The sequence below is a fragment of the Ranitomeya variabilis genome, chromosome 2 (genome assembly GCF_051348905.1).
Source record: "Ranitomeya variabilis isolate aRanVar5 chromosome 2, aRanVar5.hap1, whole genome shotgun sequence".
Lineage (NCBI taxonomy): Eukaryota > Metazoa > Chordata > Amphibia > Anura > Dendrobatidae > Ranitomeya > Ranitomeya variabilis.
The window spans coordinates 737767911-737791846 of record NC_135233.1 but is presented as its reverse complement, the minus strand read 5'-3'; the positions used below and the strand labels follow the sequence as shown (position 1 = coordinate 737791846).

The window sequence follows — 23936 nt, the reverse complement described above, 5'->3', positions numbered from 1 at the left end:
TGTGGCTGTACTGCGTGAGTGTGGCTGTACTGCGTGAGTGTGGCTGTTCTGCCTGAGTGCGGCCGAGTGTGGCTGTACTGCGTGAGTGTGGCTGTTCTGCGTGAATGCGGCCGAGTGTGGCTGTACTGCGTGAGTGGCTGAGTGTGGCTGTTCTGCGTGAGTGTGGCTGTTCTGCGTGAGTGTGGCTGTTCTGCGTGAGTGTGGCTGTTCTGCGTGAGTGTGGCTGTTCTGCGTGAGTGTGGCTGTTCTGCGTGAGTGTGGCTGTTCTGCGTGAGTGTGGCTGTTCTGCGTGAGTGTGGCTGTTCTGCGTGAGTGTGGCTGTTCTGCGTGAGTGTGGCTGTTCTGCGTGAGTGTGGCTGTTCTGCGTGAGTGTGGCTGTTCTGCGTGAGTGTGGCTGTTCTGCGTGAGTGTGGCTGTTCTGCGTGAGTGTGGCTGTTCTGCGTGAGTGTGGCTGTACTGCGTGAGTGTGGCTGTACTGCGTGAGTGTGGCTGTTCTGCGTGAGTGGCTGTTCTGCGTGAGTGTGGCTGTACTGCGTGAGTGTGGCTGTACTGCGTGAGTGTGGCTGTACTGCGTGAGTGCGGCTGTCCTGCGTGCGGCTATACTGAGTGCGGCTGTCCTGCGCGAGTGCGGCTGTCCTGCGCGAGTGCGGCTGTCCTGCGCGAGTGCGGCTGTCCTGCGCGAGTGCGGCTGTCCGGCGCGAGTGCGGCTGTCCTGCGCGAGTGCGGCTGTGTGTGGCTGTTCTGCGTGAGTGCGGCCGAGTGTGGCTGTACTGCGTGAGTGTGGCTGTACTGCGTGAGTGTGGCTGTACTGCGTGAGTGTGGCTGTACTGCGTGAGTGTGGCTGTACTGCGTGAGTGTGGCTGTACTGTGTGAGTGCGGCCGAGTGTGGCTGTTCTGCGTGAGTGTGGCTGTTCTGCGTGAGTGTGGCTGTTCTGCGTGAGTGTGGCTGTTCTGCGTGAGTGTGGCTGTTCTGCGTGAGTGTGGCTGTTCTGCGTGAGTGTGGCTGTTCTGCGTGAGTGTGGCTGTTCTGCATGAGTGTGGCTGTTCTGCGTGAGTGTGGCTGTTCTGCGTGAGTGTGGCTGTTCTGCGTGAGTGTGGCTGTACTGCGTGAGTGTGGCTGTTCTGCGTGAGTGCGGCCGAGTGTGGCTGTACTGCGTGAGTGTGGCTGTACTGCGTGAGTGTGGCTGTACTGCGTGAGTGTGGCCGAGTGTGGCTGTACTGCGTGAGTGTGGGTGAGTGTGGCTGTACTGCGTGAGTGTGGATGTACTGCGTGAGTGTGGCTGTACTGCGTGAGTGTGGCCGATTGTGGCTGTTCTGCGTGAGTGTGGCTGTTCTGCGTGAGTGTGGCTGTTCTGCGTGAGTGTGGCTGTGCTGCGTGAGTTTGGCTGTACTGCGTGAGTGTGGCTGTACTGCGTGAGTGTGGCTGTACTGCGTGAGTGTGGCTGTTCTGTGTGAGTGCGGCCGAGTGTGGCTGTACTGCGTGAGTGTGGCTGTACTGCGTTAGTGTGGCCGAGTGTGGCTGTGCTGCGTGAGTGCGGCCGATTGTGGCTGTTCTGTGTGAGTGTGGCTGTTCTGCGTGAGTGTGGCTGTTCTGCGTGAGTGTGGCTGTACTTCGTGAGTGTGGCTGTACTGCGTGAGTGTGGCTGAGTGTGGCTGTACTGCGTGAGTATGGCTGTACTGCGTGAGTGTGGCTGTTCTGCATGAGTGCGGCCGAGTGTGGCTGTACTGCGTGAGTTTGGCTGTACTGCGTGAGTGTGGCTGTACTGCGTGAGTGCGGCCGATTGTGGCTGTTCTGCGTGAGTATGGCTGTACTGCGTGAGTGTGGCTGTACTGCGTGAGTGTGGCTGTACTGCGTGAGTGTGGCCGAGTGTGGCTGTACTGCGTGAGTGTGGCTGTACTGCGTGAGTGTGGCTGTACTGCGTGAGTGTGACTGTACTGCGTGAGTGTGGCTGTACTGCGTGAGTGTGGCTGTACTGCGTGAGTGTGGCTGTTCTGCGTGAGTGTGGCTGTTCTGCATGAGTGCGGCCGAGTGTGGCTGTTCTGCGTGAGTGTGGCTGTTCTGCGTGAGTGTGGCTGTTCTGCGTGAGTGTGGCTGTTCTGCGTGAGTGTGGCTGTACTACGTGAGTGTGGCTGTACTGCGTGAGTGTGGCTGTACTGCGTGAGTGTGGCTGTACTGCGTGAGTGTGGCTGTACTGCGTGAGTGTGGCTGTACTGCGTTAGTGTGGCCGAGTGTGGCTGTACTGCGTGAGTGTGGCTGTTCTGCGTGAGTGTGGCTGTTCTGCGTGAGTGTGGCTGTTCTGCGTGAGTGTGGCTGTTCTGCGTGAGTGTGGCTGTACTGCGTGAGTGTGGCTGTACTGCGTGAGTGTGGCTGTTCTGCGTGAGTGCGGCCGAATATGGCTGTACTGCGTGAGTGTGGCTGTACTGCGTGCGTGTGGCTGTTCTGCGTGAGTGCGGCCGATTGTGGCTGTTCTGCGTGAGTGTGGCTGTTCTGCGTGAGTGTGGCTGTTCTGCGTGAGTGTGGCTGTTCTGCGTGAGTGTGGCTGTTCTGCGTGAGTGTGGCTGTTCTGCGTGAGTGTGGCTGTTCTGCGTGAGTGTAGCTGTACTGCGTGAGTGTGGCTGTACTGCGTGAGTGTGGCTGTTCTGCGTGAGTGCGGCCGAGTGTGGCTGTACTGCGTGCGTGTGGCTGTTCTGCGTGAGTGCGGCCGATTGTGGCTGTACTGCGTGAGTGTGGCTGTACTGCGTGAGTGTGGCTGTTCTGCGTGTGGCTGTTCTGCGTGCGTGTGGCTGTTCTGCGTGAGTGCGGCCGATTGTGGCTGTACTGCGTGAGTGTGGCTGTACTGCGTGAGTGTGGCTGTACTGCGTGAGTGTGGCTGTACTGCGTGAGTGTGGCTGTTCTGCGTGAGTGTGGCTGTTCTGCGTGAGTGTGGCTGTACTGCGTGAGTGTGGCTGTACTGCGTGAGTGTGGCTGTACTGCGTGAGTGTGGCTGTACTGCGTGAGTGTGGCTGTACTGCGTGAGTGTGGCTGTACTGCGTGAGTGTGGCTGTTCTGCGTGAGTGTGGCTGTTCTGCGTGAGTGTGGCTGTTCTGCGTGAGTGTGGCTGTTCTGCGTGAGTGTGGCTGTTCTGCGTGAGTGTGGCTGTTCTGCGTGAGTGTGGCTGTTCTGCGTGAGTGTGGCTGTTCTGCGTGAGTGTGGCTGTTCTGCGTGAGTGTGGCTGTTCTGCGTGAGTGTGGCTGTTCTGCGTGAGTGTGGCTGTTCTGCGTGAGTGTGGCTGTTCTGCGTGAGTGTGGCTGTTCTGCGTGAGTGTGGCTGTACTGCGTGAGTGTGGCTGTACTGCGTGAGTGTGGCTGTTCTGCGTGAGTGTGGCTGTTCTGCGTGAGTGTGGCTGTTCTGCGTGAGTGTGGCTGTTCTGCGTGAGTGTGGCTGTTCTGCGTGAGTGTGGCTGTTCTGCGTGAGTGTGGCTGTTCTGCGTGAGTGTGGCTGTTCTGCGTGAGTGTGGCTGTTCTGCGTGAGTGTAGCTGTACTGCGTGAGTGTGGCTGTACTGCGTGAGTGTGGCTGTTCTGCGTGAGTGCGGCCGAATATGGCTGTACTGCGTGAGTGTGGCTGTACTGCGTGCGTGTGGCTGTTCTGCGTGAGTGCGGCCGATTGTGGCTGTTCTGCGTGAGTGTGGCTGTTCTGCGTGAGTGTGGCTGTTCTGCGTGAGTGTGGCTGTTCTGCGTGAGTGTGGCTGTTCTGCGTGAGTGTGGCTGTTCTGCGTGAGTGTGGCTGTTCTGCGTGAGTGTGGCTGTTCTGCGTGAGTGTAGCTGTACTGCGTGAGTGTGGCTGTACTGCGTGAGTGTGGCTGTTCTGCGTGAGTGCGGCCGAGTGTGGCTGTACTGCGTGCGTGTGGCTGTTCTGCGTGAGTGCGGCCGATTGTGGCTGTACTGCGTGAGTGTGGCTGTACTGCGTGAGTGTGGCTGTTCTGCGTGTGGCTGTTCTGCGTGCGTGTGGCTGTTCTGCGTGAGTGCGGCCGATTGTGGCTGTACTGCGTGAGTGTGGCTGTACTGCGTGAGTGTGGCTGTACTGCGTGAGTGTGGCTGTACTGCGTGAGTGTGGCTGTACTGCGTGAGTGTGGCTGTACTGCGTGAGTGTGGCTGTTCTGCGTGAGTGTGGCTGTACTGCGTGAGTGTGGCTGTACTGCGTGAGTGTGGCTGTACTGCGTGAGTGTGGCTGTTCTGCGTGAGTGTGGCTGTACTGCGTGAGTGTGGCTGTACTGCGTGAGTGTGGCTGTACTGCGTGAGTGTGGCTGTACTGCGTGAGTGTGGCTGTACTGCGTGAGTGTGGCTGTACTGCGTTAATGTGGCCGAGTGTGGCTGTACTGCGTGAGTGCGGCTGTACTGCGTGAGTGCGGCTGTACTGCGTGAGTGTGGCTGTTCTGCGTGAGTGTGGCTGTTCTGCGTGAGTGTGGCTGTTCTGCGTGAGTGTGGCTGTTCTGCGTGAGTGTGGCTGTACTGCGTGAGTGTGGCTGTACTGCGTGAGTGTGGCTGTACTGCGTGAGTGTGGCTGTACTGCGTGAGTGTGGCTGTACTGCGTGAGTGTGGCTGTACTGCGTGAGTGTGGCTGTTCTGCGTGAGTGTGGCTGTTCTGCGTGAGTGCGGCCGAGTGTGGCTGTACTGCGTGAGTGTGGCTGTACTGCGTGAGTGTGGCTGTACTGCGTGAGTGTGGCCGAGTGTGGCTGTACTGCGTGAGTGTGGCTGTTCTGCGTGAGTGTGGCTGTTCTGCGTGAGTGTGGCTGTTCTGCGTGAGTGTGGCTGTTCTGCGTGAGTGTGGCTGTTCTGCGTGAGTGTGGCTGTACTGCGTGAGTGTGGCTGTACTGCGTGAGTGTGGCTGTACTGCGTGAGTGGCTGTACTGCGTGAGTGTGGCTGTACTGCGTGAGTGCGGCTGTACTGCGTGAGTGCGGCCGATTGTGGCTGTTCTGCGTGAGTGTGGCTGTTCTGCGTGAGTGTGGCTGTTCTGCGTGAGTGTGGCTGTTCTGCGTGAGTGTGGCTGTTCTGCGTGAGTGTGGCTGTTCTGCGTGAGTGTGGCTGTTCTGCGTGAGTGTGGCCGAGTGTGGCTGTACTGCGTGAGTGTGGCTGTACTGCGTTAGTGTGGTCGAGTGTGGCTGTACTGCGTGAGTGTGGCTGTACTGCGTGAGTGTGGCTGTACTGCGTGAGTGTGGCTGTATTGCGTGAGTGCGGCCGATTGTGGCTGTTCTGCGTGAGTGTGGCTGTTCTGCGTGAGTATAGCTGTTCTGCGTGAGTGTGGCTGTTCTGCGTGAGTGTGGCTGTTCTGCGTGAGTGTGGCTGTTCTGCGTGAGTATAGCTGTTCTGCGTGAGTGTGGCTGTTCTGCGTGAGTGTGGCTGTTCTGCGTGAGTGTGGCTGTTCTGCGTGAGTGTGGCTGTTCTGCGTGAGTGTGGCTGTTCTGCGTGAGTGTGGCTGTACTGCGTGAGTGTGGCTGTACTGCGTGAGTGTGGCTGTACTGCGTGAGTGTGGCTGTTCTGCGTGAGTGCGGCCGAGTGTGGCTGTACTGCGTGAGTGTGGCTGAGTGTGGCTGTTCTGCGTGAGTGTGGCTGTTCTGCGTGAGTGTGGCTGTTCTGCGGCATTGGATAGGATACACCCCCGAGTACTGCAGGAATTAAGTACAGTCATTGATAGACCATTATTTTAAATTTTTAAAGAGTCCATAATAACAGGGTCTGTACCACAGGACTGGCGTATAGCAAATGTGGTGCCAATATTCAAAAAGGGGACAAAAACTGAACTTGTAAATTATAGGCCAGTAAGCTTAACCTCTACTGTGGGTAAAATCCTGGAGGGCATTCTAAGGGATGCTATGCTGGAGTATCTGAAAAGGAATAACCTCATGACCCAATATCAGCATGGGTTTACTAGGGACCGTTCCTGTCAGACTAATCTGATCAATTTCTATGAAGAGGTAAGTTCCGGACTGGACCAAGGGAACCCAGTAGATGTAGTGTATATGGACTTTTCAAAAGCTTTTGATACGGTGCCACACAAAAGGTTGATACATAAAATGAGAATAATGGGGATAGGGGAAAATATGTGTAAGTGGGTTGAGAGCTGGCTCAGGGAAACATAGGAAACAAAGGGTGGTTATTAATGGAGCACACTCGGACTGGGTCACGGTTAGCAGTGGGGTACCACAGGGGTCAGTATTGGGCCCTCTTCTTTTTAACATACACTATGTTCCAAATTATTATGCAAATTACATTTTTCTCTGATTTTTCTAAATGGTTGGTGCAAATGACAGTCAGTCTAATAAAAGTTATCACCCGTTAGGCCACGTTCACACGCTGCGGGTTCCTCTGCGGGTTAATCCCGCAGCGGAATTGAAAATCTGCAGGGCAAAACCGCTGCGGTTATCCCTGCAGATTTATCGCGGTTTGTTCCGCGGTTTCCGCTGCGGGATTACTCCTGTACTATTGATGCTGCATATGCAGCAATATGCAGCATCAATAGTAATGTAAAAAATAATAAAAATTGGTTATACTCACCCTCTGACGTCGCGATCTCCCCGGCGCTGCAAGCGGCTGTGCCGACAAGGACCTTCGTGACGTCACGGTCATGTGACCGCGGCGTCATCACGGTCATGTGACCGCGACGTCACCACAGGTCCTGTTCGGCACAGCAACTGAGACCGGACGCCGCGGGCAGCGCTGAGAGGTGAGTATAGCATTATTTTTTATTTTAATTCTTTTTTTTACACCCAAATATGGTTCCCAGGGCCTGGAGGAGAGTCTCCTCTCCTCCACCCCGGGTACCACCCGCACATTAACCGCTTACTTCCCGCAACGTGGGCACAGCCCCATGCGGGAAGTAAGCGGTTCAATGCATTCCTATGGGTGCAGAATCGCAGCGATTCTGCACAAAGAAGTGACATGCTGCGGGTTGTAAACCGCTGCATTTCTGCGCGGTTTTTCCCGCAGCATGTGCACTGCGGTTTGCGGTTTCCATAGGGTTTACATGTTAATGTACACGCTATGGAAACTGCTGCGGACCCGCAGCATCAAAATCGCGGCGGTTCCGCGGTAAAAACCGCAAAGTGTGAACATGGCCTTAGAGTATACATCGAATTTTATTGAATAAACCTCCCAATGATAACAGTATAATCTCCAAAATTAATAAAAACTTACAATGCACTGTTCCAAATTATTAGGCATAGTAGAATTTCTAAACATTTGATATGTTTTAAAGAACTGAAAATGCTCATTTGTGGAATTTGCAGCATTAGGAGGTCACATTCACTGAAGTAAAAGCTATTTAACTCCAAAACATCCTAACAGGCCAAGTTACATGTTACCATAGGAATCCTTCTTTGATATCACCTTCACAATTCCTGCATCCATTGAGTTTCTGCTTGTATTTCTTTGCATGAAGTCAGAATAGCCTCCCAGAGCTGCTGTTTTGATGTGAACTGCCTCCCACCCTCATAGATCTTTTGCTTGATGATACTCCAAAGGTTCTCTATAGGGTTGAGGTCAGGGGAAGATGGTGGCCACACCATGAGTTTATCTCCTTTTATGCCCATAGCAGCCAATGACTCAGGTTTTCTTTGCAGAATGAGATGGTGCATTGTCATGCATGAGATGATTTTGCTCCTGAAGGCACATTTCTGCTTTTTATACCATGGAGGAAAGTTGTCAGTCAGAAACTCTATATACTTTGCAGAGGTCATTTTTACACCTTCAGGAACCTTAAAGGGCCCTACCAGCTGTTTCTCCATGATTCCGGCCCAAAACATGACTCCTCCACCTCCTTGCTGTTGTTGCAGCCTTGTTGGGACATGGTGGCCATACACCAACCATCCACTACTCCATCCATCTGGACCATCCAGGGTTGCTCAACACTTATCAGTAAACAAGAATGTTTAGAAATTAGTCTTCATGTATGTGTGGGCCCAATGCAACCATTTCTGCTTGTGAACACTGTTTAAGGGTGGCCGAATAGTAGGTTTATGCACCACAGCAAGCCTTTGAAGGAGCCTACACCTTGAGGTTCGAGGGACTCCAGAGGCACCAGCAGCTTCAAATATCTGTTTGCTGCTTTGTAATGGCTTTTTAGCAGCTGCTCTCTTATTCCGATGAACTTGCCTGGCAGAAATCTTCCTCATTATGCCTTTATCAGCACAAACACATCTGTGCTCAGATACAGCCACAGATCTCTTAACAGTACGATGATCACGCTTAAGTTTTCGGGAAATTTCTAATGTTTTCATCCCTTCACCAAGGCATTGCACGATTTGATGCTTTTCAGCAGCAGAGAGATCCTTTTTCTTTCCCATGTTACTTGAAAACTGTGACCTGGTTAATAATGTGGAACATCATTTTTAAGTAGTTTTCCTTTAATTAGAATCACCTGGAAAACTAATTATCCCATGTGTTTAAGATTGATTTCAGTGATCCATTGAGCCCTGAGACACAATACCATCCACTAGTTTATTTGAAAAACAAAACAATTAAATCTTTATCACACTTAAATCCAATTTGCATAATAATTTGGAACACAGTGTATTTATTAATGAACTTGTAGGGGGCATTCAGAGTAGAATTTCAATAGTTGCAGATGACACTAAGGGTACTGTCACACAAAACGATTTACCAAACGATCACGACCAGCGATACGACCTGGCCGTGATCGTTGGTAAGTGATTGTGTGGTCGCTGGGGAGCTGTCACAGTCAGCTCTCCAGTGACCAACGATGCCGAAGTCCCCGGGTAACCAGGGTAAACATCGGGTTACTAAGCGCAGGGCCGCGCTTAGTAACCCGATGTTTACCGTGGTTACCAGCGTAAAAGTAAAAAAAAAAAAAAACAGTACATACTCACATTCCGGTGTCTGTCCCCCGGCGTTCTGCTTCTCTCCACTGTGTCTGTGCCAGCCGGAAAGCACAGCGGTGACGTCACCGCTGTGCTCGCTTTCCGGCCGGCCGGCACTCACAGTGCAGAGAAGCAGAACGCCGGGGGACAGACACCGGAATGTGAGTATGTACTGTTTTTTTTTTTTTTACTTTTACGCTGGTAACCATGGTAAGCATCGGGTTACTAAGCGCGGCCCTGCGCTTAGTAACCCGATGTTTACCCTGGTTACAAGCGAACGCATCGCTGGATCGCTGTCAAACACAACGATCCAGCGATGACAGCGGGAGATCCAGCGACGAAAGAAAGTTCCAAACGATCTGCTACGACGTACGATTCTCAGCAGGATCCCTGATCGCTGCTGCGTGTCAGACACAGCGATATCGTATGGATATCGCTGGAACGTCACAGATCGTACTGTCGTAGCGATCAAAGTGCCAATGTGTGACAGTACCCTAAACTCTGCAGGGTAATCAATACAGGGGAGGACAATTTAATATTACAGGATGATTTATGTAAACTAGAAGCTTGGGCTAATAAATGGCAAATGAGCTTTAATGGGGATAAATGTAAGGTCATGCACTTGGGTAGAAGTAATAAGATGTATAACTATGTGCTTAATTCTAAAACTCTGGGCAAAACCGTCAATGAAAAAGACCTGGGTGTATGGGTGGACGACAAACTCACATTTAGTGGCCAATGTCAGGCAGCTGCTACAAAGGCAAATAAAATAATGGGATGCATTAAAAGAGGCATAGATGCTCATGAGGAGAACATAATTTTACCTCTATACAAGTCACTAGTTCGACCACACTTAGAATACTGTGTACAGTTCTTGTCTCCGGTGTATAAGAAAGACATAGCTGAACTGGAGCGGGTGCAGAGAAGAGCGACCAAGGTTATTAGAGGACTAGGGGGTGTTCTTATTTTAATGTATAAATACATGAGGGGACAGTACAAAGACCTTTCTGATGATCTTTTTAATCATAGACCTGAGACAGGGACAAGGGGGCATCCTCTACGTCTGGAGGAAAGAAGGTTTAAGCATAATAACAGACGCAGATTCTTTACTGTAAGAGCAGTGAGACTATGGAACTCTCTGCCGTATGATGTTGTAATGAGTGATTCGTTACTTAAATTTAAGAGGGGACTGGATGCCTTTCTGGAAAAGTATAATGTTACAGGGTATATACACTAGATTCCTTGATAGGGTGTTGATCCAGGGAACTAGTCTGATTGCAGTATGTGTAGTCGGGAAGGAATTTTTTCCCCCAATGTGGAGCTTACTCTTTGCCACATGGTTTTTTTTTGCCTTCCTCTGGATCAACACGTTAGGGCATGTTAGGTTAGGCTATGGGTTGAACTAGATAGACTTAAAGTCTTCCTTCAACCTTAATAACTATGTATGTAACTATGTATGAGTGCAGAACCACTCATGGAGCATATAGCAGCATGGAAAATTTAGCCATACAACTAAGCTATAAAAGTGCAAGGCATAGTGCAAAGCATATAACCACCCAAAGCAAAACCTATACAAAAGATCAAAGGTAGAAAATACCAAACTTTAATACACTATGGGAGGTAAGGCAATAATGTGGAAAGGTATGCAGACACACTGGAATAGGACGTGATCTGAAATCACCAGTGGAACTGTACCTGAGTCATAGAAATATAATAGGTACACTATGTATAGTAGGCAAAGTCAAAGGTGTGACAGCACTGAAGTCCTCATTGTGAAAGGACAGGCAGTGACCGAATCATTAATGTGATAAACAACACCCACTGATACTTTCATAATAGTAACAGAAGCATAAATGACCAGCATACTTGCCAGCCTGAGGGTGTGAGAACAACCCCAACCCCAATAATAACAATCTTATCTCGACTGCTGTTCTGCATAAGCAGCGATTGCGATAACAGTTGATGAATGTAGACAGAGCAGTGCATATGATTCATTACTATCTTTATTCATTATTAAGAGAACTGCTTTCATGTTTAGGCCACGTGCACACATTCAGTATTTGGTCAGTATTTTACCTCCGTATGTATAAACCAAAACCAGGAGTGGGTGATAAATGCAGAAGTGGTGCATATGTTTCTATTATACTTTGTTCCACTCCTGGTCTTGGCTTACAAATACTGATGTAAAAAACCCAGTATACTACTAAGGAAATCCTGAAAGCATGATGTGTTCGGGTGCTGTGAGAATTGGAGTTTGGGAAACACTTGGTTAAAAGAAGTGACATTCTCATTCTTCAGGCGGCTTCCCAGTATGGTGAGAGCCGGTGAAGCCGGCTAAGGAAAATTACCACCAGCGTTTCCCTGAAGCTTCTTCTCCTAGGAAAACTCTGTGGCTGCAAAACTGAAATGATGGAATTGACAAAGGGGGGTGTTAACAGTTTATGGGTTAGGGGGCGTAAAATACTTGCCTTGCCCCAGGTACTGGCAGCCGCACTATACCACTGACGCAATGAGATTGCTATGCACCGTATGCCGCTATAATGTCTTTGTAGTATAGTATAGCTCTCGGTGTACAGCTTAATAAGTGATAATCTGAGAAAAACGAAAGGTACAGAGATATTTCTTATTTGGGACACGTCACCATATAGAGCTTCTGTTGATATCTTTTATTTTACAGGACAGGTTATGAAATGACTGGGATCAGACTGTCCATCAGAGCCTTCAGAAATTTGCACTTTTATTCAAGCTCATGTCCGAGGCCACGATCACTCACGCACAGCTCTGCACAATGCATCAGATGGTGGACACATTGTAGGCAGCTGTCAAACTGTGCTGGCTACAGACAGCCGATCACCGCGTTACTGCACACAAACACCAATGGATGTTTGACTACTTCTCTTATGAAACCATTTTTATGTGCTGTGAGGCATAAAAGTAAGAAAAGTCAAAAACAGAACAAGACCCATGCATCTCAAGTAGAAGAAGAAGATGATGATGACGACGAAGAAGAGGTGGATCCAGAAGACCTAAGTGATTATGAAGATGAGTTTGTGGAAGACCCGAGCATACCAAAGGACTATAAAGACATAGAAAAAGCTGTGCAGTCATTTCGTTTTGATGTGATACTCACTGCTGGGTTAGACACGTCTCGGAAGTAAGTGTTCCAATGCCTCATCACTCTGAAAGTCCATTACATGGAATCTGTCACCCCCCCGGGACGTATATGACCTATTATGGGCATACAGGTAATAGAAATGTTATACTAGTCCTCTCTGTATGCCTCATATTAATGGTCTTATTGTTGAGAAATGTTATATTCTTTCCTTATACTAATGATTTCTTCCGGGCTACGGGGCGTGCGGAGCCTGGAACAAATCACTGAATCCTGTCTTCATTGTAATATAACCCCTTTCCCATGCCCGTCAGTTACGGCCCTGGAATCCTGCGCTCCTTCAGAAATCCATACCTCTTCCTCTATTCTATGGGCACTGCATTCAGTAGATCTTCTGCGCATGCGCTGGTAAGTCACTGTGACCTCCAGCGTGTGCGCCGATAGGGTTCTCTCCCCACTTCCTCACTGCATAGTCATCGCTAGGAATCATGTACATAGCAATGACTGTGTAGGGAGGATTTAGGGAGAGAACCTTATCGGCACGCACACCAGAGGTCACTGGAGCAGAAGCCACCTGCACACAAGATCTCTGAATACAGCGCCCACAGAAGGGAGGAAGAGGTATGGATTTTTGAGGGAGCGCAGGATTCCGGGCCTCAACTGATGTGCATGGCAGGGGGTGATATTATAATAAACACACGAGGCGGGGTTTTCTTCCAGGCTGGAAGAAATCTTTAGCAGAAGGAAAGAATATAAGATTTCTCAACAACAAGACCATTATTATAAGGCATACAGGTAGGACTAGTGTAACATTTCTATTACCTGTATGCCCATATTAATAGGTCATACACGTCCCAGGGGGTGACAGATTCAATGTATTACATTTAATTGTTATACTGTACACACAGCAAATATGCTCTTTTTCTGACATATAGTAGTTGTGCACTTCTGATCAGACACTTGTTTCTGACAATGCACATGTATTGTTATGTATGCAAAAAGTTTCTTCTCAAGTTTTACAATGGCCGCTGATGGAGGAAAATGTGACCAGACCAGCCTATCAGCCTCCCGCAGTAGAAAAGCAGCTTGCCATTGTAAGATGTTTTACAATTAGTGGGGGCTGAAGTACAGGTATAGTCACATGCTCCTCCACCAGCAGCCATTTTACAGAAGTGCTGCTCCGTTTGTGAGGAAAGCTACACTAAGCACAGAAAGCGGTTAAGTCTTGGACAGCTCCTTTAAAGGGAACCAGTAGGTAGGAAAATGGATACTATTGACATAAAGGGAACCTGTGATGTCCTTTTTAGCATGTAAACTGTCTCCTTTGTGTTGTTAGTAATGCAATGTGCATCACTAACACGTTTTTTCATTAAAACGGCGCTGTAATCATGTGCAAAGAGCACTTTATATAGTTAAATCTTACCTGCTCATTTAGTCATAGGTGTGTGCTTCATTCCATTCAGTCACGGTTGTCACCGCCCACACGGATTCGATCACTTAACGCAGATTTTACATTGGCGCAACCCTGGGAACATCATTCAAATTGTGTGGGCGGCAACAACAACTGAATGAAATTGAGCAACACCCCTATGACTGAATGAGCAGATACAATCTAACTATATAAAGTGCTTTTTGCACATGATTACTGCGCCGTTTTTAAAGGGAAAAAAAATGTGGACACACTGTGGACAGTTTAGATGCTACAAATAACATGACCAGTTCCCTTTAATGAAATTTCTTCTAAAATAATAAAGATATATTTATACAAGTGGCATAAAAGCTTTGAAAAGTCACAACCTTTTGGCGTAAATCGAGAGTTGCGTGTATATTTTGCAACTTTTGACATTTTGACTCAGTTTGTCCGAGCTACACCAAAATGGGTGTAGCTGGGTCAAAACAAAGGTTCGAGCTGTGCTTCTACTTACTGCTGTGAAAACTGACCTGCGGCGTGGGTTTATGAGCTGGGACATATCAATTTTTGCTGCAGAGGCACTAGTCTCCGTAGCAAATTTCCACATTAGAATGTATTGGATGCGGTAAATCTGCATTGTTCATCGAACACATGCTGATTTACCTGTGTGATTAGAACGCAGCGCTGCATCCAAAGCATTGCTACTTTCTGATTGTGGGCACATACCCTTAGATGCTCCAGTTTTTATTAAGAGGCGTGTGCATCTTCATGAATCCGGAGCGTATGATTCTACCACGTCGCCCCATCAAGACTGGCAAGAAAATCACCGGTCTTGATGAATCGGAGCCCTAGTGTCTTTCCTCATGTAGCATCTACAATGGTTGGTAAAAATAATTAAGATAATTTAGGACCATTGAAGTCTTTATTATATTCCTTTTGTTCTGCGGTACAATTCTGTTGATTTTTTTTTTTTGCAGCAAAGTTGAAGAAGCATTTTATGATGGCAAGCTACGACTTAATGGAGAGAAGCTATGGAAGAAGAGCAGAGCGGTACGTAATGATTGTGCATGTAAACTGTTGTGGATTATACTGTCCTGAGGTAAGGAGAGATGAGAGGACACTAATGTGCGCACTGCAGTATTGCAGGAGTGATTGCTGTTAACTGACAAAATCATGGGCTGCTTAAAGAATCATTGGAAAAACTGCAATAGCGGTTTGCAGAGGTGATTTTAGGTTATGTTCACACATTGCTTTTTTTGCTGCTTTTTTTTCCTATAGCCCAGCCGTGCTCTTGGCAGTAAAAAAGCTGCTTACGAAAAGCAGGTTTTGGTGCAGATTGCATGTGTCATTTGTCTACAGTACATGTTTAATAATAGTTTAATTTTCAGTTTCTCATATGCCGGTGCAATTTACCTGTGTAAATGAAAGATAGATGTTGGTCTAATTGTTTGGATCACAAATGGAATCTGTCACCACACTTGTCCTATCTCAACTATTAATATGGGCATACAGGTTATAGAATGCTGAAAATAGTCATACATGTGTGTCTCATAACAGATTGTTGTTGCTGAGAAATCATCTTTTATCACTTTATATAAGTGCCCTCTTCCAGGCTCTAGGGAAGATTGCGCCTGGAAGAGAACTCTGCCTCCAGAGATTATTATACATGAGGGGGAGTTACCTGTGTGACAAGTAACTAACACAGAACAGAAGAAATGACATTTGTCTTCATGCAAACACATTTTTTGTTTCTTTTTGAGCTCTGCTGTATTGCTACTATATTACAGCTTAATCTGCTTGTGAGCTGGAACCTGAAGCTGAGAGGAACCTGGAGATGTCAGTTATAATCACACACAGCTCTGCAGTAAGATTAGGGGAGCAAAGAGCGGTTATTACATTTCACACTGGTAACTATTACACATCGCACTTGTAACTCCACCTTCTATTTAAAGCAAGCTCTGGAGGCAGAGTTCTCTTCCAGGCAACATCATCCCAAGAGCCTGGAAGAGGTTATTTATTTAAAGTGATAAAAGATTTCTCAGCAACAACACATCTAAGACACACAGGACTGTTTTCAGCTGTCTATAGCTTGTATGCCCATATTAAGGGTACGTGCGCACGCTGAGTATTTGCTTGCAGAAATTCCTGCAGTGTTTCTGCATCTCTTGGCAGCCAAAGTGTGCCGTTTTGTATGCTTTGTTGTATGCATTTTTTTACAGCAGTGAATGCTTTTTTTAAGCAGAACAAAGATTTAAAAAAATGTTTTGTGATGTAATTTCTTGGTTCAACACTTTTTTTCATTCTGATGCAGTAATCAGGGTAATGGGATTATGGCTTGGTGTCAGCAGGTGAGAACTGATGTTAATATTCTGGGAACGAGCCAATATCCAAAAAGGATCCCCGGCTATTAATATCAGCTCACAGCTGTTTACATAGCATTTACTGCTTAGGCCTCTTTCACACTTCCGTTTTTTACAATCAGTCACAATCCGTCAAAATGTTGAAAAAGACGGATCCTGTGCAGATTGTAAAAAACGGGTGCACTGGGTCTGTTTTTGTGTCGGATCCGTTTAGGCTATGTGCATACGTTGTGTATGCATCTTTGCTGCGTTTTTTTCCGCTGCGAAACTGCATGCTGGGTGCCACTTGTTTCCTGCCTGCTCTCTGCATACTTCCTGGCTGAGTGCACAGGAGGGCTTCACCTGCAGAGACTGTGTGCACCTTCCCTAGGTGTCCCCCGCCAATTGCAAAGAGGCATCAGATACTTAAAGCATTCCCACCCCTAGGGGGATGCCTGAGCAACTTACTTCCTCAGTTAGTGTCTTGTTGAGGTGCCAGGTCCTGTTTTACTATTTCCTTTGTGTTGGCCACCCAGAGGGGCTTCGTACCCTAGCCTGTACCTGTGTCTCTTGTTTCTGCCACCCAGACTGGCTTCGTACCCTGGTCTGAGAGTCCTTGTTTCTGTGCCTTGTCCCGTTCCTGACTGTCTGAACTTAGTCCACCTGTGTCCCATTTAGTATCCCTATATGTAAACTTTGCTATTCTACTGTGCGTTTCTTTGTGTTCACTCGTTCTGCTCTTGGCTCTGCCTCCCACATGTCTATTATTGGCTCCGCCTCCAGCGGTTCTGCTCTTGGCTCCGCCTCCAGCGGTTCTGCTCTTGGCTTTGCCTCCAGCGGTTCTGCTCTTGGCTCCGCCTCTTGCGGTTCAGCTCGCTGCACTGCAACCAGCATCTCTGATTTGCTCTCGGCTCCACAACCTTGCTGTCCTGCTCTACTTCCGTTCTGCAACCTGCGGGCCAGGTCCCCCCTACCTGTTACCATATACAGTACAGACCAAAAGTTTGGACACACCTTCTCATTTAAAGATTTTTCTGTATTTTCATGATTATGAAAATTGTAAATTCACACTGAAGGCATCAAAACGGGCACGGCAGAGACACTGGCAGGCGGGTACGGCAGAGACACTGGCAGGACAGGCGGACACGGTTGGTACTCTGGTAGAACAGGTACTGACTTGGTAGGGACAGGAATACGGGCAGGTATACGGAAACAGGTAGGGACCTGCTCAGACTGTGGGGTACAGTATAGACCAAAAGTTTGGACACATCTTCTCATTTAAAGATTTTTCTGTATTTTCATGACTATGAAAATTGTAAATTCACACTGAAGGCATCAAAACTATGAATTCACACATGTGGAATTATATACTTAACAAAAAAGTGTGAAACAACGGAAAATACAGTATGTCTTATGTTCTAGGTTCTTCAAAGTAGCCACCTTTTGCTTTGATGACTGCTTTGCACACTCTTGGCATTCTCTTGATGAGCTTCAAGAGGTAGTCACCGAAAAAGGTTTTCACTTCACAGGTGTGCCCTGTCAGGTTTAAAGGGAACCTGTCACCCCCAAAATCGATGGTGAGGTAAGCTCACCGGCATCAGGGGCTTATCTACAGCATTCTGTAATGCTGTAGATAAGCCCCCGATGTTACCTGAAAGAGGAGAAAAGACGTTAGATTATACTCACCCAGGGGCGGTCCCGCTGAGGTCTGGTCAAATGGGCGTCTCAGGTCCGTTCCGGCGCCTCCCATGTTCATTCCATGACGTCCTCTTTGGGTCTTTACGCTCTGTTGAGGGCAGAGCAAAGTACTGCAGTGCGAAGGCGCCGGGCCTCTCTGACCTTTCCGGCGCCTGCGCACTCCAGTACTTTGCTCTGCCCTCAACAGGGCAGACAAAGTACGCCTGCGCCAGAGCCGCGGCGTAAAGACCCGAAGAGGACGTCATGGAATGAAGATGGGAGGCGCCGGAGCGGATCGGAGACACCCATCCGACCTGACCGCACCGGGACCGCCCCTGGGTGAGTATAATCTAACGTTTTTTTCTCCTCTTTCAGGTAACATCGGGGGCTTATCTACAGCATTACAGAATGCTGTAGATAAGCCCCTGATGCCGGTGAGCTTACCTCACCATCGATTTTGGGGGTGACAGGTTCCCTTTAAACCTGACAGGGCACACCTGTGAAGTGAAAACCTTTTTCGGTGACTACCTCTTGAAGCTCATCAAGAGAATGCCAAGAGTGTGCAAAGCAGTCATCAAAGCAAAAGGTGGCTACTTTGAAGAACCTAGAACATAAGACATACTGTATTTTCCGTTGTTTCACACTTTTTTGTTAAGTATATAATTCCACATGTGTGAATTCATAGTTTTGATGCCTTCAGTGTGAATTTACAATTTTCATAGTCATGAAAATACAGAAAAATCTTTAAATGAGAAGATGTGTCCAAACTTTTGGTCTATACTGTACCCCACAGTCTGAGCAGGTCCCTACCTGTTTCCGTATACCTGCCCGTATTCCTGTCCCTACCAAGTCAGTACCTGTTCTACCAGAGTACCAACCGTGTCCGCCTGTCCTGCCAGTGTCTCTGCCGTACCCGCCTGCCAGTGTCTCTGCCGTGCCCGCCTGCCAGTTGAGCCCATTGCTTGCCCATGTCCTAGCGTTCCGTCCCCCAGTGGGATCAGCAGCCACAGCGAGATTCCACCCTGGAGTGGTACCAACCGTGTCCGCCTGTCCTGCCAGTGTCTCTGCCGTGCCCGCCTGCCAGTGTCTCTGCCGTGCCCGCCTGCCAGTGTCTCTGCCGTGCCCGCCTGCCAGTGTCTCTGCCGTGCCCGCCTGCCAGTGTCTCTGCCGTGCCCGCCTGCCAGTGTCTCTGCCGTGCCCGCCTGCCAGTGTCTCTGCCGTGCCCGCCTGCCAGTGTCTCTGCCGTGCCCGCCTGCCAGTGTCTCTGCCGTGCCCGACTGCCAGTGTCTCTGCCGTGCCCGCCTGCCAGTTGAGCCCATTGCCTGCCCCTGTCCTAGCGTTCCGTCCCCCTGTGGGATCAGCAGCCACAGCAAGATTCCACCCTAGAGTGGTACCTGGCAGCTACCTGCCACACAAGTCTGACCTCACCATCAGAGGCTCCAGCTAACACCAAGGAAGCTCCTTAGTCACACCCCTTCCAGGGAAGTCTGGTTTGTGGCACAGTGGGGCCACAATCCCCACGCTCACGCCACCCAGTCAGGGCGTGAGCATGACACACACTCGCGTCATCGCCCAATCCACTGAAGCCAACATCTCCTGTAAATGAATATTTAAAAAAAATAAACCACAATATTCCTCACCTGTCCGCATCTATATATAGAATTGTCTAAGGGGTACTTCCGTCTTTCTGTCGGCAACTTCCGTCACGGATATTCATTCGCTGATTGGTCTCGCCAGCTGCCTGTCATGGCTGCCGTGATCAATCAGCGACGGGCACAGTCCGATTAGTCCCTACCTACTCCTCTGCAGTCACTGCTCGGGGCCCGCTCCATACTCCCTGCAGTCACAGCTCACACAGGGTTAATGCCAGCGGTAACGGACTGCGTTATGCCGCGGGTAACTCACTCTGTTACCGCCGCTATTAACCCTGTGTGACCAAGTTTTACTATTGAGGCTGCCTATGCATGTAAAAACATCTAATGTTAAAAATAATTAAAAAAAAACACAACAAATCATTATATACTCACCTTCCGCCGCCTTTCCGATGCTCCGGTGACCGGTCCATGCAAGCGGCAGGTTCCGGTGCTAAGGTTGGTGTGGACAAGGATCTGCCATGACGTCACGGTCATGTGACCGCGACGTCATCACACCCTCGGACCGGAAGCTGCCGCCTGAACCGAACACAGGCGACAGAACTACAAGGGTACCCTCGGAAGGTGAGTATATGTTTATTTTTTAATTTTTTAACCTGTGACATACGTGGCTGGGCAATATACTACGTTGCTGGGCAATATACTACGTGGCTCTGTGCTGTATACTACGTCGCTGTGCAATATACTATGTCACTGGGCAATATACTACGTCGCTGGGCAATATACTACGTGGCTGGGTAATATACTACGTCACTGGGCAATATACTACGTGGCTGGGCAATATTCTACGTCACTGGGCAATATACTACGTCACTGGGCAATATACTACGTCACTGGGCAATATACTACGTAACTGGGCAATATACTACGTGGCTCTGCTGTATACTACGTCACTGGGCAATATACTACGTCACTGGGCAATATACTACGTCACTGGGCAATATACTACGTGGCTGGGCAATATACTACGTCACTGGGCAATATACTACATGGCTGGGCAATATTCTAACGCTCCTGTCAGTGTTTAGCCGGCTTCCGGTTACAGCAGTCACATTTCCCGATGTGACTGTTCTACAAGTGAGATTGCTGTAGGACACGCTTGATGACGTGGACTACATCAGACAGGAGAGTATGTGGTTGTTTATTACGCTGACCTGATACTGTGTGTGGGTTACTGAGCACAATCCTGCTGACAGGCTCCCTTTAAATGCTGTTTTTAACCATTTTCTTATTGCTTTAGAGCAACAAGAACATAAACAAATCTTGGACAGAATAATATATTGGTCAAACAGTATAAACCAGAAAATTGACGGTCTTGATGAATGTGGGCCCTAGAGTTTCAAGCATTTTTGGTACCCCTTTTTATGGCCCTTTCAAATACTTTTTTAGAGAAGCCAGTTGGGTATAAACACTCTGCCCATACTTATCTATGTTTTGTTTCATATTTTTTTTAAGCAAAAAAAATGCACAAACTAAATCGCAGTCTGTAGATTCTTCAGTGTTTCACTATAGACTTTTTTACTGCCAATCTGGTAATCTATAAAAATTCCCCCACTGTACTCTTTTCACCCCCTGTGTCTCCCGTTTGGTTCATTGACAGTCTGAATGCAACTCGAATTCCTAAAATAATGTCCCATGGGACAAGTCCTCATCACAGGAAGCCAGGTTATATAAAGACCAGGCAAGGGAGAAAGTAAACTGCTGGAGCAGTATAATCCATTTTAGAGTGTGTGGATAAACTGCAACAAATGTATTTGACCCCCCCCCCCCCCCCCCCATTGAACAATGTGTACCAATTTTTTTTCCGCAGCTCATAGATGACCTTTGGTAATATATACAGTGGGTATGGAAAGTATTCAGACCCCTTTAAAATTTTCATTCTTTGTTTCATTGCAACCATTTGGTAAATTCAAAAAAGTTCAATTTTTTTCGCATTAACGTAAATTGCAAATTTAATAAAAAAGAAAAACTGAAATATCACATGGTCATAAGTACTCAGACCGTTTGCTCAGACACCCTTATTTAAGTCACATGCTGTCCATTTCCTTGTGATCCTCCTTGAGATGGTTCTACTCTTTCATTGGAGTCCAGCTGTGTTTAATTAAACTGATAGGACTTGATTTGGAAAGGCACACACCTGTCTATATAAGACCTCACAGCTCACAGTGCATGTCAGACCAAATGAGAATCATGAGGTCAAAGGAATTGGCCAAGGAGCTCAGAGACAAAATTGTGGCAAGGCACAGATCTGGCCAAAGTTATGAAAGAATTTCTGCAGTACTCAAGGTTTCTAAGAGCACAGTGGCCTCCATAATTTTTAAATGGAAGAAGTTTGGGACCACCAGAAGTCTTCCTAGACTTGGCCATCCAGCCAAACTGAGCAATCTCGGGAGAAGAGCCTTGGTGAGAGAGGTAAAGAAGAACCCCAAGATCACTGTGGCTGAGCTCAGGAGATGCAGTAGGGAGATGGGAGAAAGTTCCACAAAGTCAACTATCACTGCAGCCCTCCACCAGTCGGGCCTTTATGGCAGAGTGGCCCGACGGAAGCCTCTCCTCAGAGCAAGACATATGAAAGCCCGCATAGTTTGCTAAAAAAAACACATGAAGGACTCCCAGACTATGAGAAATAAGATTCTCTAGTCTGATGAGACGAAGATAGACCTTTTTGGTGATAATTCTAAGCGGTATGTGTGGAGAAAACCAATACAATCTCAACAGTGAAACATGGTGGTGGCTGCATCTTGCTATGAGGGTGTTTTTCAGCTGCAGAGACAGGACGACTGGTTGTCATTGAAGGAAACATGAATGCGGCCAAGTACAGACATATCCTGGATGAAAACCTCTTCCAGAGTGCTCTGGACCTCAGACTTGGCCGAAGGTTCACCTTCCAACAAGACAATGACCCTAAGCACACAGCTAAAATAGCAAAGGAGTAGCTTCAGAACAACTCTGACCATTCTTGACTGGCCCAGCCAGAGCCCTGACCTAAACCCAACGGAGCATCTCTGTAGAGACCTGAAAATGGCTGTCCACCAACGTTCACCATCCAACCTGACAGAACTGGAGAGGATCTGCGAGGAAGAATGGCAGAGGATCCCCAAATCCAGGTGTGAAAAACTTGTTGCATTATTCCCAAGAAGACTCATGGCTGTACTAGCTCAAAAGGGTGCTTCTACTCAGTACTGAGCAAAGGGTCTGAATACTTATGACCATGTGATATTTTAGTTTTTGTTTTTTAATAAATTTGAAAAAATGTCTGCATTTCTGTTTTTTTCAGTCAAGATGGGGTGCAGAGTGTACAGTAATGAGAAAAAAATGAACTTTTTTGAATTTACCAAATGGCTGCAATGAAACGGAGTGAAACATTTAAAGGGGTCTGAATGCTTTTTCCGTACCCACTTTAAATACTTTTGCATATTCCTTGCAGAAATACAGGCACACTCTTGTATGCATATTACAGCCACTAGTTGCATAAAATAATAGAGCTATAAATCTGTGACATTAATATATTTGATTAGCTAATATACGGAATGTGCATATTAATTATTTTCAGGTGAAAGTGGGAGACATTTTGGACTTAATTGTCGAAGAAAACCGGGAAGCAGGGACAGTAACTGTGATGAGAACAATCTTGAAAAATGTGCTAAAGGAAAAAACATCAACAGATAAATTCAAAGTTCTCTTGAGACGATGGAAGAAACTGACTGTTCCAAAAGTTTCTGAGGCTCCAAAAACAAGTGGCCTGCACACAAGAGATTCAGACAAGTGACATTTATATTAAAGAATAACTTCTAAAGAGACAATAAAATGTTATTTTTACTATATATGCATGGTGTATGGGAGAAAATATTGATCCTACTGAAAGAGTTTGAGTGTTTTGGGGGTTTTGAAGTGACCTTCTAGCTTTCACCTATTGTTAAAATCATGTAATAGTTTTCATAAAAATTCTTTAAAAATGTTTATTTTTTTCACTGGTATGTAATGTAAATGCATCAGATTACACTAAATGTAATTATACACACATGTACATGCTTCTCATGTATACCTCTTGTGGCTTTTGATGGTTGCCATGTGTCTGGGTTCCATTATAATGGGAAAAAAATACAGAATGATGTATTTTTGGTTTTGGAGCCCTCTACATAAAAAGCAGTCTCTCTGCTTTTTATACAGTTCAGAAAAAAAATTATATGGAGGTATATAATGGTCAGACAAGGGCCTAAATGACACTCTTTTGGCCTTAAACGTCCTAGAAGAAAAGTCTGCAGTCACTTTAAAGACTTCCAAATCATGGCCATGTGCAATGGGCAGGCAGTGACGTGATGGCATGTATGCGATTTGCATACTTGCTGTCATGTGCCAACTGGACTCTCCTGTGTTACAACATTGAGCAAATTGCATACATGCTGTCATGTGACTGCCCACCCACATGGGGAATATGGGGGCTCATAATGTGCACATAGTGACAGCAGACTTTTCTTCTTACACTGTACAACTCCTTTAGTGGGTGGGAGCTTTTACTGGTATGTGCATAAGGCTGCATGGCGACTTTTAGGCGCTGCAATGTTATATTATATTGTATTATGCTGTGATAACTAGCAAACTTTGGTAGAACGAACAACCGTGGTGTCAAAGTCGCTGTGTAGCACCAGCTGTAAAGTTTTCAAGTTGTTCTTCTTAAATCCTTTTGTGCTTTTTTTATTTTTATACTGGGTTTGGGTTTAATTTTTCCTTGCATTAGTGGGCCTCATGCATCATCAGGTTTTGGCTGTTGAGGTACCACTAGAAAAAGAATGAGGTTCTTGTATAACTGACAGTGCCAACCCAGGTTATTGCACATCACAAATAAATACTCTTGCAAATTTAACAGTGATATATTGGGTATATCATCCTT

General features: G+C 47.5%; 1 protein-coding gene across 3 annotated transcripts in view; it reads left to right on the top strand.

Moving 5' to 3' along the window:
- Nucleotides 1–23936, top strand: part of MTRES1 (mitochondrial transcription rescue factor 1) — a 56080-nt gene extending 32144 nt beyond the window's left edge. For 2 of the 3 annotated variants that reach the window (XM_077289623.1, XM_077289622.1), the window contains exons 2-4: nt 11532–12008; nt 14355–14427; nt 22599–23936. In XM_077289623.1, coding sequence (XP_077145738.1) covers nt 11532–12008; nt 14355–14427; nt 22599–22814 — 766 coding nt within the window. In that variant the 3' untranslated portion in view covers nt 22815–23936. The remainder of the gene's footprint in view (nt 1–11531; nt 12009–14354; nt 14428–22598) is intronic. The other variant, XM_077289624.1, reaches the window with a different exon arrangement.